Source organism: Erythranthe guttata, chromosome 5 (genome assembly GCF_056151865.1).
Source record: "Erythranthe guttata isolate IM_541 chromosome 5, IM_541, whole genome shotgun sequence".
Lineage (NCBI taxonomy): Eukaryota > Viridiplantae > Streptophyta > Magnoliopsida > Lamiales > Phrymaceae > Erythranthe > Erythranthe guttata.
The window spans coordinates 18917389-18935579 of record NC_142537.1 but is presented as its reverse complement, the minus strand read 5'-3'; the positions used below and the strand labels follow the sequence as shown (position 1 = coordinate 18935579).

Genomic DNA, 18191 nt, shown 5'->3' with positions numbered 1-18191 from the left:
TTTTCCGGGGTGCAAAAATAACAATTATGTTCTTCAACCTCCAACCTAATTTCGAGCACACACAGTGCAAAAAAAAAATAAAAATCACACCGGATAATTGAAAAAAATATATTTTCTTACAAAATAAAATAAACTTTTATCACTAAGTTATTCGATGAGTAGATCTTTTATTGAAATTGGTGGAAATTTTCGGAAGAAAATATGATTTTCAGAATAACTTGATAACGAAATAGCTGAAGGATTTTTTTTCGTAAAATATTTTTGTGATAAAAAATATAATTTTTAAATACCCCTAAAAATATGAAGTGTATTTTCATTAAATGATTAAGTGAATTTTCATTAGATGATTAAGTAATTTTTTATCAAAATATTCCGGGTTCAATTTAAAATTCTTAAAGACTTGGCTCAATCAATGAGAAATAAACTAGAACAAATCCCAAATTATTAAAAAAAATCTCTCTTTTTGGTGATATGATGAATGAGTATGAGACGAGCCATTATTATTCATATAAAGAGAGAAAGAAATGGCAGCCAAAAGAAGATTTATAAGATAATTATTTTGCAGCTGAGAGTAAGATGTTGAGGAGTTAAGTTCCCAGTGCACTAATAATAATAACAATAAGCTAATGAATAAAGAATAATAATAGTGATATAAAACTTACAAAAGTCGAACAACCAAAAATAAGAGGGCCGGTAAAGGAAAGGGTTGGAAATTATATATACGAATCTCTATTTATCTAACTCTTTCTTCTCCTTCTTCTTGTACGTCTTGTTCGTCTTGTTGTTGTTGTCGTCGGGTGGGGTCATATTTAAGTCATTGAAAATCCTTGTAGCAACTGCTGCCATTGTAAATAATATGATCTCACCAAAAACAACTTGGAGCAAACAAAGTCTTGTAAAGCTTTCACTCGCTCTGCACCATTAATTACAACCAAACAATTACAATCTTTACGCTTTTTTGTTAACGTAAATATCTTTACAATTATGTTCTTGTGTCTGTTTGTCTGTCTGTCTTGATAAGTAACTAGTATTAATGAATGAATGAATGAATGAATGAATGAATGATCACATGCATGCAACTCTGAATAAAAGTGTATAGATAGATAGATAGATAGATAGATACCCTAGGACGTTTTGCACTTGGTTGGGAGCTAGGGTTATTATTACGCCGATGTCGTCGAGAAGAAGCCCCATCTCTGTTACCATCACCCTGAATAGAATAAAGAATAAACACATGATATATATAAATATAGATATTAGAGAGAAGCTAATTTATCATTTCATTGCACTGACTTAGAGAAAGGGACATTATTATTATTATTATTATTATTATTATTATTATTATTATTATTATTATTATTATTATTATTACCTGTTGTGTTTCATCAGAGTTTGGTAGTTGAGAGTTTGACTCGAGAATGGGCATAATGTGACGTAGCATATTAGATAAAATGATCCCTTCCTCACTTACTGCTGATGAAGAAGAAGAAGCTGTTTCATCAGAATTATTCTGAGCTGCTGAAGCAGTAGCCGTAGCAGTAGCAGTAGCCGTAGCCGTGGCAGTAGCAGTAGCAGTAGCCGTAGCAGCATTATTAGTATCATGATGCTCCCCCTGAAATATTCTACTCAGAAACTGCTCAAGCCCAGAGAATCCTTCTTCATTAACTCCTCCTGCTTCAGAGGAGGGTATGCTACTAATAGGTGGTTGTTGATTGTTAGGATCAGGTCTTGCACCAGACGCGTGTTGAATTCTTGCTGTCATAAGTGGATATAAGATCCCCAATGAACCACCACCACGAGATGAATCCAAACCAGTACTAGCACGCCCAATCATCGATGCTGCTGCAGGTACTGCTGCTACTACTGTTCTGAGTGGAATGGCCCTCACTTGCCCTGTATTTCCATCATCTTGTTGACTTTGACCTCCAGGATTATTAGACGCCGTTGTCCCTACTTGCCCTTGACCCTGCAAACCACTTGTTCCCTCTCTTCGAGGAAATAATGATCCTGATCACAAATACAATAAACAAGATACTATTATTCTACATGTTTATGACAAGGAATTCCCATTGAATTATTGAACCAGAATCAGTATAAGCACCTGTTCTTATTCTGATGTCGATATTTCTGGGAAGATGACCTGTACCAGCAGAACCTGTGGGTAATCCAGAGCCGCCGTGTTGAACATTGCCAACAGGGACTGAACCAAAACTGCCGCCTCCTGGTTGGAACGGCAGTGGCTGTACACATGGTTGAAACACAGGTGAGTAAGAACAAACAAACGCACATCTAACTGCCACAAGATTCATAGGATGTAATAATATTTATTGAAGATAAACTAACTAGCACCTGAACCATGATAGGATTGGGCCCTGTCGATGATACAAAGACAGAGGGTCCAGCATTCACTAATGCATCAGCCTGATCAAATAAATATCCATTCGATTAGTTAGACGCACGACTTGGATGAAATGACTGATCAAACCAGTTTGTATCAAAAACAAAAATCATACCGGTGTCTGGCCCATTCTGAGAGTCATTATTGCCCTACCAAGCTCAAGCATCAAAGCACCTAAATTTTGAAAAAGAGCTCCCGATCTTATAGCCCTAGATTGAATTCTTGACCTCTCTAACGAATCCGTAATACTTGAATGAGATCCCAGTTGTCCTGCAAGTTGCTGCATCAAAAAACATTGTTACACTGCCATAAAACCTTCTAATTATTAGAAAAATAGCTATCACTTCACAGGATTATAAAGAAATATGGTTTTTATCTATACTATAAGATTAAGGGAGACCTACTAGACTTCTCATGGCAAGCAAAATACTGGAAAAAGAAACAAGATCACTATGTCTACCCACTTATTTCTCAAACAATTTCAGATCCCATTCCACAAGGAGAGTTCATTCAAAGAATGCATGATTATAAACAATATGTAACATAGACGTGTTCACAAGTAAAAGTAAAAGATGATTTTCCAAGTCAATAATAACACCCATCTCGATTTGTTTTCGGTAGCAGTTACATGATTTGGGACACATACCGATAAGCAATCATCGGCTTGTTCAGCAAGCAGTTGTCTGGCTGAAGACATGACCTCTGCCAAGGACTGAGGTGTCAGAATCTCTCTAGGCTCGCTAGAATTTGCAGCAGCTTCTAACTCTTGTTCATCTGTACCTTGGCCTCCACCTGCGAGTACAATAACAAAAACTAATTGAATCAGATAGCCAGTAGACTAAAATGGAGGACGACAAATCCAAATAAAAGAGAGAGTTCCCGACCGTTTGCAATAAATTCTTGTCTCAAATGACTCAAGTACTGTAGCAAAGTAGTCAACGAATCAGGTATAACCTGCAGTACAGTTACGAACATGGAATAAGCCTCAGTCAAAGAACATGTATAACCCAAGAACGCAAATTATTCTCTGACTATTAGAACATTTCTATACTTTTATGCAGAGTACTAATGTTATGTTGCAATTTTTCATCGAACATGTAAAAGTATGTGTTTTGAATGCAGAAAAGAAGTCAAACGTTACCGGAGGTTCAACAGGAACGGCTACTGAAGCTGCTTGATCAGACTGTAGTCTGCTCGAACTCCGGGTACCAGTTAGACCAGGTGCAGTAGAGAGACCAGACGAAGGAAGTTGCTGGCCAAGATTAACATAAAATTATTCAATTTTCACTATGGAGGGAGTGCCGGACAAATATGGCCTCGTGTTAAACTCTTTACAAACTTACATTAAGATCAATTCCTTCACCGCTACTTCCAAATCTTGCGACTCCAATAGAGTTCAGAACAGCGGAGACAATCTACAAGATAAATGACAATAAGTATTAATGTATCTTTTGGAGTGCATATGATCTTGTGAGGGAGTCAAATATATTACCCGATTTATATCAAAAGCACCATCTCCCTGGTCTGAGATATTGAAGGTTCCTACTACCATACCAGGACCTACTCGACTGAATGGACTGTTCTCAGTACTTGATGTTGGATCAGTTGCTGCAGATACAAGAAGCTTTGTATTATTCAGATTACTGGTTGCTCAATCTTCAAATATTTAATTTAACAGAGCGAATAGACAAACTAAGGGTTCACAAAGCGGCAGAGAAATCTTAAATTCAAAAATAGATTATCCTACAAGCTAAAATCAAATGTTTAAATAATAAAAATACCTACAGGAATATGTGTTTAGTATCCAAAATAACAAACTGTCATCCAGGAATAACATTCACAACTTCAAACTACAAATATTTCAGACCATATATTAAAGATCCAGGAATTCGAATTAACGAGGAGTCTCTGTTACTTCGGTAAGTTATGAAATATGCATCTCAAGACGAACATTCTACGATCTCCCCAAAACTGGGCTGTAAAGAATCAAATGCATAACTTCCTACATAGAAAAAAACCTGGGTTATCAGAAAGCTCTGGCGATGGAGCAATCGGTTGTCTCACGACGAGGTGTAGAGTGTGACCATCTTCCACGTCTACAAAAATACGTATTAAGGAACTCAAGCACAACAATCATAGAAATTTTGACATCTGAACACCACCATCCATCCTCTGGAGATAAAAACTCTGCTCTTGTCACAAATATATTACATGTTTCGTCTTTGTGACCCGTACTTTTGGGACTATATTTCCATTTTATCCAGGGGAAATATGTAAAATGTTCTGGGAGAAAAAACTTACCCCCAAAAGGTTTTAAGTTCTCATTTGAAAAAAGAAACAAACACAAATATGTTTTTGGGGAGGGGGTGTGGGGGTTGCTGAGAGGAGGGCCAAACATTACCGTAGACATTCCTATAGAATAAGATATATTATATAAAAGTAGCAAGATAAATTTCTCCACTATACAGGGAAGAATGCAACTTTTTCTCAATTATACACATAAGAAGACACTTTCAAGTTTCATATGCCAAAAAACAAGAAAAGCAACACGAAACGGGAACTGGAAAGGATCCCCTTTTCGTAATTTCAAGAAAAGAAAGTTGAACATAGGCAACCAAACATTAGATCAAACCTCTCAAGGAGATCGAATCTAAGATAAAAAGAATCAAAGGATACGATAAGCCGAGAGGAGTTGGTCATCCTTCAAAACTTTACCGCGGCATATAAGGCGTTGTTGCTCCGACAGGACACCCGTTACAGAAGCAATCTGTTCCTTCAGTTCTGGAACAGGTACCTTCGTTGTGAAAACAAAAAAATACATTAGTAACTCATTTTTCTATGAAAACTTTGTCATCAAAACTAAACTCTACATTTCAATGGCTTAACTAACAAGAAAGAAATTCTTAAAATAAAAAAATGGTCATATGAAACTCATGTTAGCCATAACAATATGCAGTAAGCAATTTCTAGTAGTACAAAGTCAGAAGAGAAAGATATATTACGCATTTGTCCACTCGCAATGTGAAAGTTTGAGAATCCAATGTCTTGATCTTTATCTCAACAGTGGTTTCAGAACATCCAGCAGCGTCATTTTCAGACATCTTTATGGGCACACAACCATTACTTCCCATCGTATTCAAGATTATTAAAGCCTGAAAATTTTTGATGGTAAGCACAAGGTAAACAGAAAACTAATTTTAGCAAAACCCTAGCATAAAAACAAAAAGAGCATTGACGAGGAGATAGAAAACTATATCAAAAACAACCCTGCTCCGCATTATGACTTTCCATGTTTGCAACAACAGGTAAATTTCACATATGATTATTTGCCTCTGTGGAAATTGAATTTTGTTAACAGCATTTATATATTACCAGAATCAACTTATCCAGAGAAATATCTTGCCTTCTTCACTTTACTGGTGAAGAATGAGAAGGAAATTAATGAAAATTTATGATTATATTAACCCTTTTCTATCACATAACACAAATAAACAAAGAGGAAACAGATTTACAGCTACAATATATTTCTACTGCCCCAAGTCACCAAAAAAAATTAATAATAATAATAATAATAATAATAATAAGCAGGTGTCTGTCACACTAATATAAACGAGTTATGACTAGGAAGAATCCATATCAGTATCAGGGTGATATCTTCAATGGCCAGTCAACACTCCTGTTATAGAACCGACTAGAAGGCTCTACAGTTGCCAGCATCCATGACTATACCGTAAAGACTCTCAACCATATCAAACTAAATAGGAACGTTTTTAGGATGAAGCTTTGATTCAGGTCAAATCAACAATAATAACTGTTGCAATGGCATACTACTTAACATAGTAAATTGGGTGTACTTTCTCGATAGATAATTCTAATGAGGCAAATTAATTTAGCAGATGATCTTCCCATTTGATCAGATCAGTCAGATTAGTTTAGACTAGACGGCGAGATATTGATGGTTGCAATTGGTCCAAGAGAAAGCACAATAGATATCTCATAAGTCTCCTCACTAACAATAAGTTAATCAAGAGGCGAGAAGATGCTCTAAGGTAGAGAATTTGCTTCGGAGCTAAATTAATGAATTTCCTTTTAGTCTTTCTTTCTTCTTACCCTCCTCTTCATTCTTACAGCATTGAGAAAGAGAAAATACAGACAACCCTGGAACATGGTATTTACTTTTTACTTAAAAGAGTGATAGAGTTAATAGCCAGGTTACCATTTCCAATCAAATATCTTAATTCATATCCAACCTCACTGTGTGCTTCTCAAATGCGAGTAGATAGGGTCAACAAGTTACGTTCATGCTTACATAAGTTCTTATATACCAAGAATCAACACCCACCATCAGTTTCAGGAGATGCATGAACAATGTGGATGTGATAAGTGGGAAAACCCAAAAAAGTTACCAACATCCTTCCATCAACCCTAAATCATAATTCTTGAGTTGCCAACATTCCTGCCTTTGATGGGTCCCTAGATATGAAAAAAGCAATTATAGAATCAATAGATCCACAGAGGTCACATGAACCCTGCCTCTGATGAATTTCAATTACCCTCTCAGAAGCAATCCAAAATAGGGTCTCAAAAGCACCTCATTCAGGATATAATCATCTCAAAAGCGGCGAAAGACAGACAGAAAATAGGATATTAAACACTGGTCATTATCACCAGAATCTGATGGCCGAGAGTAAAACCCTGAAACCAAAGACTAACTAAAAATCCAGTCTTGATTAAAAACCGGTTTTTTTTAAAACTGAAACAGGAAACACGAAGAAAGAAACCAAATAGGACAGCCAAGCCAATCATCTCCGGTAACTCAGAAACAAATCCACGCAAAAACAGAAGGCACCATTCGAAGAACATATCAACAAATTTAAACATATGCAAAATAAAGATTTGATGCAGAGAGTTACAAAAAAAAAATTAAAGAAAAAAGGAGACCTGAGAAAGGGTCGATCGAGAAGAGCGTTTCTCGAAAGGGAAAAAAACAGGCGAGGGTAAATAGAGCAGTCAGCAGCAGAGTAGACGAAAGACGGAAAGAGAGAGAGAGAGAGAGAGGCAGAGAGATGTTCGATGTTCTTTTCTTTCACTAATAATAAATAAATAATAAATAATATTAATGTTTTTTCTTGTGAATTTTTTATTTTATTTTAATTTCAAGGGGGGATTCGATTCGGCTTTGGTTTTGGTTTTGGTTTTGGTTTTAATTTTGGATGTAAATACTAAATACTAAATAGTAGAACTTGTTGTTGGTAACTGCAGATACAAATGATACAATATATGGACACGGATTGTTGACTTGATGACCTAAATCCTATTTCTTTTGTTATTATATCTTTATGGTAAAAAATAATTAATGCCAAAATCTTTCAAAATAAGACATTTATTTAGGATGATCCCAAAATTTGTTATTGGGCTGAGCTGTTACATTGCATACAGTTTTCTAATTTCAGGAACTCTCTATTCAGGCCCAACCGCAACCACCACATTTTTTAAACGACTCAAATCAAATCAACTTTACTTAATACTAGTATTTCACCCGTGCGTTGCACGGAAGTCAGTTTCAAAATGAGAAAAATAAACTTATGTAAACGACTATCTCTTTATAACAATACCAATTCAAGTAAAATAAAATGGAAGAAAATAAAAAAAAAACATAAACTTTATCTCTTAATGTAGAGTTGTAACATATGAAATTAAATTAAATATTACAAATAAGAACATGAAGCACGCAAAACACGATATCAAGATTAAGTGAAATCATTTAAAACGTACTATTGCTTGGATTGCAATCTACTACACCATGTGAATCTTCTGCAAAATAACTAAGGTAACAACAAATACGATAGCAGAGAAGTAACACAATAGATATTCAAATAACCTGCAAGTTTATCACTAATGACAGTCAATTAGTTATGCACATTACTCAAACAACAATAAAACTTATAAATACTAAGAGTAATACTAATATAGATACTACTACTGATAATAATACTGATACTTATATTGAAAATGATAGTTATATTGATACTAATACTAATACTAATACTAATACTAATACTAATACTAATACTAATACTAATACTAATACTATGATTAAGACTAATATTGATACTAATACTAATAATAATACTGATACTTATAGTGATACTAATAGTGATATTGTACTAATATTAATACTAATATTAGTACCAAGACTAATACTGATACTAATAACAATAATAATCATGAGACTCATATTGATGCTCATGGTAATATTATATTAATACTAATATTACTACATATACTAATGTTGACACTAATATTGATACTCATACTAATATTGATACTCATACTCATACTGATATTCACAATCATACTAATACTCATACTAATAATGATACTAATATTGATATTGATATTAATACTGATACTGATAGTGATACTAATATCGACATTGATACTGATATTGATATTGATACTGATACCGATATTCATACTGATACTGATATTGATACAAATGTTGATAATGATACTAATATTGATACTGATGCGGATACGAATACTGAAACTGATACTGATACTGATATTGATACTGATATTGATACTGATACTGATACTGATACCGATACCGATGCCGATACCGATACCGATATTAATGCTGATATTAATGTCGATACCGATAACGATACCGATGTTGATTTTGATACTGATTCTGATAAGTAGACTAATATTAATATTAATATTAATATTAATACTAATATTAAAACTAATATTAACACTAATATTAATAATAATACAATTACTAATACTAATACTAATAATAATAATAATAATAATAATAATAATAATAATAATAATAATAATAATAATAATAATAATAATAATAATAATAATAATAATAATAATAATAATAATAATAATAATAATAATAATAATAATAATAATAATAATAATAATAATAATAATAATAATAATAATAATAATAATAATAATAATAATAATAATAATAATAATAATAATAATAATAATAATAATAATAATAATAATAATAATAATAATAATAATAATAATAATAATAATAATAATAATAATAATAATAATAATAATAATAATAATAATAATAATAATAATAATAATAATAATAATAATAATAATAATAATAATAATAATAATAATAATAGTAATAATAATAATAGTAATAATAATAATAGTAATAATAATAATAGTAATAATAATAATAGTAATAATAATAATAGTAATAATAATAATAATAATAATAATAATAATAATAATAATACTAATAATAATAATAATAATAATAATAATAATAATAATAATAATAATAATAATAATAATAATAATAATAATAATAATAATAATAATAATAATAATAATAATAATAATAATAATAATAATAATAATAATAATAATAATAATAATAATAATAATAATAATAATAATAATAATAATAATAATAATAATAATAATAATAATAATAATAATAATAATAATAATAATAATAATAATAATAATAATAATAATAATAATAATAATAATAATAATAATAATAATAATAATAATAATAATAATAATAATAATAATAATAATAATAATAATAATAATAATAATAATAATAATAATAATAATAATAATAATAATAATAATAATAATAATAATAATAATAATAATAATAATAATAATAATAATAATAATAATAATAATAATAATAATAATAATAATAATAATAATAATAATAATAATAATAATAATAATAATAATAATAATAATAATAATAATAATAATAATAATAATAATAATAATAATAATAATAATAATAATAATAATAATAATAATAATAATAATAATAATAATAATAATAATAATAATAATAATAATAATAATAATAATAATAATAATAATAATAATAATAATAATAATAATAATAATAATAATAATAATAATAATAATAATAATAATAATAATAATAATAATAATAATAATAATAATAATACTACTACTACTTATACTATTTCTAATACTAATATGTTAATATTGTTAATGTTAATGCTAATGTACATATTCTAATGCTAAAACGAATTTTAATGCTAATGTTAATCTGAATATGCTTATGCTGATTATAATTGTAATACTAATATTATCCAATTCCTAATCCTAATCATAACACTAATCATGATTCTAATCGTAATCATAATTCTAATCCTAAACCTATTTCTAACATTAATTATAATCCTAATAATTTTACTACCAATAATACTAATGCTAATGCTAATGTTAATTCTAATTATAATTCTAATTTTAATTCTAACCATAATCTTAATCATAATGCCAATCACAATCATAATACTAATACATGTCACTAATTGTAGTACTAATCAATAATTATAATCTTAATTATAATTCAAATATTAATATTAATCATAATCATAATCATAATTCTAATATTAATTATAATACTATATTAATCCGAATCCTAATCCTAGTATTAATACTAAAACTAATTCCAAGAATTTTAATTATAATCCTAATTCTAATGCTAACACTAATCACAATCTTAATTCTGATTTTGCATCAATGTTTTTGCAGTTATCTATTATTTTGTATGAAAAATAATTCTATTCAATCTCGTAACTTTTATATCAAATTCCTTATGTGTGGTACCCGAAATATCAAGAAACACATATTAAATATATTAGAAATTAATATTTAATTAGATTATTAAACTGACATTAAAATTATTAAAAATAATATAAGGGTATAAGCAAACGTTAAGACGTGAAAATAACGATAATCGTTGTTAATAGGATAAATTACGAAAATTCTCATGAAGCTTAGGCTAAATTGCGGAAAGCACCCCCACTTATCGGTAATTATCAAAATCTCCCAGATGTTTGTTTATGCCTTACACGGCCCCCTTATGGTGTGATTTTTTACGGAATCTTTCTTATTCAATGTAATATCCCAAAAATTGTGGATTCTACCCTTGCAGACGTGACATTTATTTTATCTTACTTTTTAAATACAAAAATCACCCTTAGGGGAGGTAATAATAATACTAAAAAGTTGTGAATATGTTATTTAAAAAGAATAAATATTTCGTGTAAAGTCCCCCTCAGGGTAATTTTTGTCTTTAAAAAGTACCGTAAATAAATGTCGTGTGCAGGGTAGAATCTGCATTTTTCGGGGAATATTCCACGTAATAAAAAAAATTCCGTGAAAAATCATTCCGTAAGGGGGTCGATGTAAGACGGAAACAAATATTAGGAAAATTTTGGTAATTACGAATATGATATTAAATTATTAAAAAAGATAAATATATTATGTGGTCATGTTCATGTAAAATGTATAATATCAAATGATTTATTTTGCAATATTTTTTTATATGAATCCAAGGTTATGAATTAAAATACAAAATTTCCGTAACACCATCAATCATACAATTATAGTAAGTGAAGATTTTAAATTGAATTTAGATAAATTCAAATTAAATTAATTAGTATTAAAATTAAATTAAAAAAATAAAACTATATAGAGTTTTCAAGAAAATTGATATATTTATAGCATTTTATAAATGGTATGATATAAATATATAATAAAATAATTTAATATTTTTTAATTTTGGAAAATGGTGACATGTTTTCTGATGATTTATTTTCACCAATCAATTTGCCACATGAAATGAAATTACCACCAATTGAAATTGACAAATGTCAATCAATTAGGTGTGGAATTCAACTTTTATATATTATATAGATATAGATTCCATGTAATATCCCAAAAATTGTGGATTCTACCCTTGCAGACATGACATTTTTTTTTATCTTACTTTTTAAATACAAAAATTACCCTTAGGGGAGGTAATAGTAATACTAAAAAGTTGTGAAGATGTTATTTAAGAAGAATAAATATTTCGTGTAAAGTCCCCCTTAGGGTAATTTTTGTCTTTAAAAAGTATCATAAACAAATGTCATACCTTGGGTTGATGTAAGAATCTGCATTTTCGGAGAATATTCCACATAATAAAAAAAATTCCATGAAAAATCATACCTTGGGTTGATGTAAGATGAAAACAAACATCAGGAAAATTTTGGTAATTACAAATATAATATTAAATTAGTAAAAAAATAAACATATTCTCTGGTCATGTTCATGTAAAATGTATAATATCAAATGATTTATTCTGCAATATTTTTTTATATAATTAAATCCAAGTTTATGAATTAAAATACAAAATTTTCGTAAAACCATCAATCATACAATTTTAATAAGTGAAGATTTCAAATTGAATTTAAATAAATTTAAATTAAATTAATTACTATTAAAATTAAATTAAAAAAATAAAACTAAGATTAATATTCCATCAAAACATACCTCCTCAAAAGAAAATGAAAAGAAATGGCAAAATGCTTCCAAAGATTGCCTTTTTATAGAGGCAAATTGCTAAAAGATTGAATCATATGAGGGGGTTTGGGGGAATAAAATAACACAGTGAGTTGTTTTGGCAATTAAAGAAAATAGAGTGGTGTGAAATGAAATAAATCCTTTAAAGAAAAAGGAGTTTGTAAAGTGTAAAGTTGGGCGAGGAGTCAAAAAGGTGACAACTTAAATCACGGAGGTGGATCATTTGCGTTGGAGACTCGAGACACTCAACTGGGGTCTCTGTATCTCTATAAAATTTGAATTTTATTTGGAGGAGTATAGATACATATATATATGGGCCAAGATGATCATGGATCAGGATTCATGATGGAGATACATACATACATACATACATAAGCATATATATATAGTAGTGCATGCCAACTCTAAGTTTGTCTTTTATATATGGTTGTGTTACGTTTCTTTAATTTGTTTGTGTAGTAAATGCAATCCATCATTCACACATCTACAATTTACTGAAATAATTGCAAACCAACCATTAATAAGACCTTAGCTAGCCATTCAGCTTAGAAGCTTAATTAATCCAACCTAACCAACAATACAATATAATGTTGTGCTTTTCCTTTAGAAGCTCACTACTACTGAATCTGATGCTTTCTCTTTTAGTAGTAGTATTAGTAACCACCACCACCAGCAGTTGTCTTGCTGTGTCATTTGAGGACTCATCAGCTTCGCAAATATCAGGTATTTTCCAGAGCTGTGCTTTTCGATTCTCTTTGTGGTCGGCCAGTCGGTCTCCACATTATATTTTCATGGAAATTAATGATTATTTCTGCAGTAACGACAAATAGAGAAATTAGATTGGAGTCAAGTAGTACTAGTATTGATGTGTTGGCTCCAAGAAGAACTTACAGGAAAGACCCTTTCAATGGCCTTAGGATATATACCGGTGGCTGGAACATCACCAGTCCTCATTATTGGCATGTATGTCAACTCTGAACTCTTCCATATATATTATTCTTCTTTTTTTATCACAATTTCTTTCTATTTAACTCATCTTTCTCTGTCGAATTGCAGTCTGTGGTTTACACAGCCGTTCCTTTTTTCGCTATTGCGGTGATATGGTTTGCAGTTTTTGGTCTCTGCTTATCTCTCATCTGTCTCTGCTATTGTTGCTCATGTCAAAGGGAGCCTTATGCCTATTCTCGTATCGCTTATGCTCTCTCTCTCATTTTCCTCATTTGCTTCACCCTCGCTGCAATGTATTCTCTCTCTCTCTCTCTCTCTCGTGCATGTTGGTGCATTATTATCGTGGTTTACTACTGTAAAACTAATTTCCCGACCATATTTTTTCAGCATTGGGTGCATTGTGTTGTACCTTGGGCAAGGGAAGTTTCACAGTAGTACCATAAACACTTTGGAATATGTCGTCCGTCAGGCAGATGCCACGTCGCAGAATCTTACGAATGTATCAGAGTATCTTTCTGCAGCCAAGCAAATTAACATCAATCAAGTTTCTCTGCCTCCAAATGTGCAAACGGACATTGATCAGATTCAAAACACGATAGACTCTGCTGCCACCATCCTTTCAAATAAAACACAAGATAATTCAAAACGCATCAAGAATCTAATAGAATCTGTGTATGTTGCTGTTAAACTCCAGAAACAATAATTTCATATCTCTATATACATTTTCAAATTTGAAAATTGATACGCAAATGTTGTTGCAGGAGATTGGCTCTTATCATACTCTCGGCTGCCATGCTTCTCCTGACGTTTCTTGGATTTGGTATAAAACTAAGTCGATTTCTTTAACAATACTTCTGACTCGTGTTTCCACTCACTCTGCAAACCTTGCCATTTTCAGTGTTTTCAATTCTTGGGATGCAGCTTCCTGTGTACATGTTAGTGGCCTTACCTTACTATTTGCTTTTGATCAATTCTCTTTTTTTTTTCTTCAAGAGTTAAATTTGGTGTTGCAGCTTGGTGATTACTGGATGGATTCTTGTAACTGGAACATTCATACTTTGTGGAATTTTTCTTCTTCTCCACAAGTACGTAAAATTAACTTCATTCCATGAATGCTGTTTGTATTCACAATTGGTTGTTCTTGAGGTCTCTTTTAGTCTTGTGCTTTGTGCAATTCTTTATTTTATTTTTTCGTGTGACGTCGATCATACCTTATCACTGAAATCATTATTATTGTTTGTAGTGTGACAGGAGACACTTGTGTAGCAATGAATCAGTGGGTACAGAATCCAACAGCTCATACAGCACTAGATGATATAATGCCTTGCGTGGATAAAGCCACTTCGGAAGAGACCTTGACAAAGACCAAACAAGTAACATCCCAGTTAGTCGATTCAATCAACACAGTCATCAGCAATGTCTCCAACATCAATTTCGCGCCAAACTTTGTTCCATTATACTACAATCAATCAGGTCCACTTGTGCCTAGCCTCTGCAATCCATATAATCCCGACTTCACTGATCGAGCTTGTACACCTGGCGAAGTCAATCTCAACAATGCTACACAGGTACACTCTTTAAAGCAAGTTTAATTTAAGTTTGTTTTTCAATGTTTGAATATAAGAAATGCAGGTTTGGAGCGGGTATGTGTGTGAAACATCAGCAAACGGGACATGTGTTACGATGGGGCGTCTGAATCCGACCCTATATGGTCAGATGGCAGCTACTGTGAATGTGAGCAACGGGTTGAATGAATACGGTCCGTTTCTGGTTGAACTTGAAGATTGCACTTTTGGGAGAGAAACGTTCATGGATATACAGGAGATATATTGTCCAGGCCTACGAGAACACAGCAGGAGAATATATGTGGGGCTGGTGATGGTTGCTACTGCAGTGATGCTGTCTCTTGTGTTTTGGGTCATTTACGGAAGAGAGAGGCGCCACCGTGCCTACACCAAACACCATATTGAAGCAGCTGATAATAAGCAGGGTGCGCAGATATAATATCAATTTCTCAAAAATTATTTCTATGCACGTTTCTGATGTTGTTATATAGTATATACATACTACTAGTTGTGTCTAAACTCCTCATCACATAATTAATTTTCCAATTTTGTACTAATTAATTTATCACTCTCTGAATGTATTTTGAGGACCTGTCTCTTTTTATTTTTCTTTGAATTTTGATTAGATGGATATGTGACATGAACAACTTCATCTGTTTAGCTCCGAGTTTAATGTTATGTCATGTACAACATAATCTCCCATTCTGTACTAGTCACCCTCTCTGTGTATGTATTGTGTATTTAGGATTTGGGAACAAAATGTTGGGAATATTAACTTCACACTGAAGATTGGACATATCATATTTCCTTCCTTCCTTCACATAACAACATTCCATCCCATCCTACGGCAACTTGGAAAGAATGCCAAACCCACCGTGAATGTTTCGTAATCATATTCATACCCCACATCTTGCAAGCTTTGATCCACCAATAATACAACATTTCATTTTCGGTCCACCATTCCACATTCGCGTCCAAATAATAGATTCCAGTTCATTTGGCAATTTCTTAAATTCTCTTCTTTTTCTTAAATTCTTAGATTCGGAGATAACGCGCTTTGTCAGCTGTGTGGGGATTTGCTCAACAACAACAACATCACTTTGGGCACAGCTCCACCACCACCACCCTTCCTTATATTCGGTTATCCATCCTTTTCCCTTTTCCCTTTTTCCTCTGTTTTTTTGCTCCATAATATTCCACACACTTCTATCCACTTTATCCAGCCACTCCCATTTCACACCCAAAACCCGAGGTTTTCGGGTGTATTCTATTATTGAGTTTTCAAAGTTCATAGTCCAAATGTCAATGTTCCATTTTTGCATATTCCCCAATGCTTTAAAGTCTCCAATTCCACTCCACGCCTACAAACATCTCAACGCAAGTCATTCAAAAGAGATTAGTAAATTTTGAAAAAAATAATAAAAAAAAAGAAAGCAAGAAAGAATTACCTCCATGATGAATGAAACCAACGGAAATATCAAACAGTCGCCCCCAACGGAAAAATCAATCCACAATAAACGACGTACATCTTCACCCAACTTGACGCTGCAAGCACCAACAAAATGAGGCTGATTTAATCACTGAAATGCTTACAATAACAAACCACCAAACCAACTCAAACAACAAACAAAACTTCAACCAATTTTGCATTTCAGTTTTCACCCAACTAAATTATGGTGCATATATCATGTTTTTAGATTCTTTTCATTAATAATTGGTGCAAGTCTAACATTTCTTTCAATTTGCAAATCTTATGTACAACGGAGAGAATATCGGTTTCCCCTGGTTCATGATATTGCTTAGGTCTTAGAACTCGCCGGAGCTCCTTGTTTTCAGTGGAAGAGAAACTTGTTCCTGACAATAGCAAAACAACCAACCCTGAATTGTTTCACAAGAGATCCTCGGCTTTGGACATGACTGAAAGTCGGCTGGGTTGCGACTGGAAGCCGGCGCGGCGGCGCTGCTGATGTGACGAAGGGCGAATCAGAGCTGCTAATGCCCGCTTCATCAAATCCCCTTCAACGGTACCGATTCGCACAAGAGAATTCGTCATCGCAGATCTCCTCATGTTCAACCGATTGGGCGAGTAGGGTATGGAATGATCTGATGAGCCTCTTCTAGTAGAACTATTCTTATGCAAGGCGCATCGAAACGAACCTGGATGAGTAGTAGGAGAACACATACACGTTCTCTTGTGCAGTACCTGGCTGCGCGGCGGCGGCGCTGCTGCAATTGACCGCCGGGGAGATACGGAGCGTTCAATCGAGAATCGTACGGAGCGCGTGGGAGGTGGGGGAGCATAGAGGTTGACGCGCGACGGCGAAACGGAACGACGTTGGGTGAAGAAACCAGCTGAGGGAGACGAGGAGTGGCAGGAAGCAAACGAGGAGGAGGAGGAAGACGGCGAAGAAGATGTGAAGGGAGAGACGTCTGACGCCGTGATAACGGAATTGGAAGACGACGCGACGGTTAAGACACGTGTACTGCTCGATCTTTTAGAAGTTGTAGCCATAGATGATGGAATTATGGAATTATAATATTATTATAATGTTTTGAGGAGGAGGAGAAAAGATTTTGTAAACGGCTCTTCAGTTTGGCAAACCTAGCTGGAGGAGAAGCCCGTCTATTTATTTATAGGGGGATGGATGGCACACCTTGTCAAACAACATAATGTCCGTCCTAGGGGTATTTCTGGAAACATATATGTTTACTATTATTAAATTTTGAGAGAAAGTCTATTTGGAACAGCACTAAAATATTAAATACCTAGAGTAGAAAACAAATATGTCGACTTGATATTTATTTTTAGCAGAGAAAAAAATATCTCCAGTTGATCAATGAGTTTCTAGATTACCAATTAGACGTGGACACCACGCAGT

At 32.2% G+C, this 18191-nt stretch overlaps 3 protein-coding genes across 5 annotated transcripts; 1 reads left to right on the top strand and 2 right to left on the bottom strand.

Annotated features, from left to right (window-relative positions):
* Positions 1-525: 525 nt before the first annotated feature.
* Positions 526-7678, bottom strand: LOC105963583 (ubiquitin-like domain-containing protein CIP73). 3 transcript variants are annotated; one of them, XM_088818214.1, is made up of 16 exons: positions 7340-7456; positions 6741-6871; positions 5401-5550; positions 5075-5192; positions 4417-4494; positions 3891-4006; positions 3742-3813; positions 3540-3650; positions 3283-3352; positions 3045-3190; positions 2514-2678; positions 2350-2421; positions 2102-2240; positions 1373-2007; positions 1124-1210; positions 526-913 (listed from the first exon to the last, which is right to left on the bottom strand). In XM_088818214.1, exons 2-16 carry the CDS (start codon positions 6759-6761, stop codon positions 905-907), a joined length of 1989 nt encoding a protein of 662 aa, XP_088674340.1. In that variant the 5' UTR covers positions 6762-6871; positions 7340-7456; the 3' UTR covers positions 526-904. The 3 variants fall into 3 exon arrangements, with proteins under 3 accessions (XP_088674340.1, XP_088674341.1, XP_012843454.2); XM_088818215.1 differs by lacking the exon at positions 7340-7456 and adding an exon at positions 6952-7093; XM_012988000.2 differs by lacking the exon at positions 6741-6871 and having other exon boundaries at positions 7340-7678.
* Positions 7679-13144: 5466 nt separating this feature from the next.
* On the top strand, positions 13145-15915 carry LOC105963598 (uncharacterized). The gene is made up of 9 exons (XM_012988018.2): positions 13145-13522; positions 13617-13762; positions 13856-14040; positions 14135-14419; positions 14509-14567; positions 14646-14682; positions 14761-14832; positions 14991-15315; positions 15380-15915. Exons 1-9 carry the CDS (start codon positions 13387-13389, stop codon positions 15749-15751), a joined length of 1617 nt encoding a protein of 538 aa, XP_012843472.2. The 5' UTR covers positions 13145-13386; the 3' UTR covers positions 15752-15915.
* A 1219-nt stretch (positions 15916-17134) lies between these two features.
* LOC105963582 (serine-rich protein-like protein) lies at positions 17135-17848 on the bottom strand. Its single transcript, XM_012987997.2, has one exon. The coding sequence runs from the start codon at positions 17822-17824 to the stop codon at positions 17201-17203; it is 624 nt and encodes a 207-aa protein (XP_012843451.2). The 5' UTR covers positions 17825-17848; the 3' UTR covers positions 17135-17200.
* Between the last annotated feature and the right edge of the window lie 343 nt (positions 17849-18191).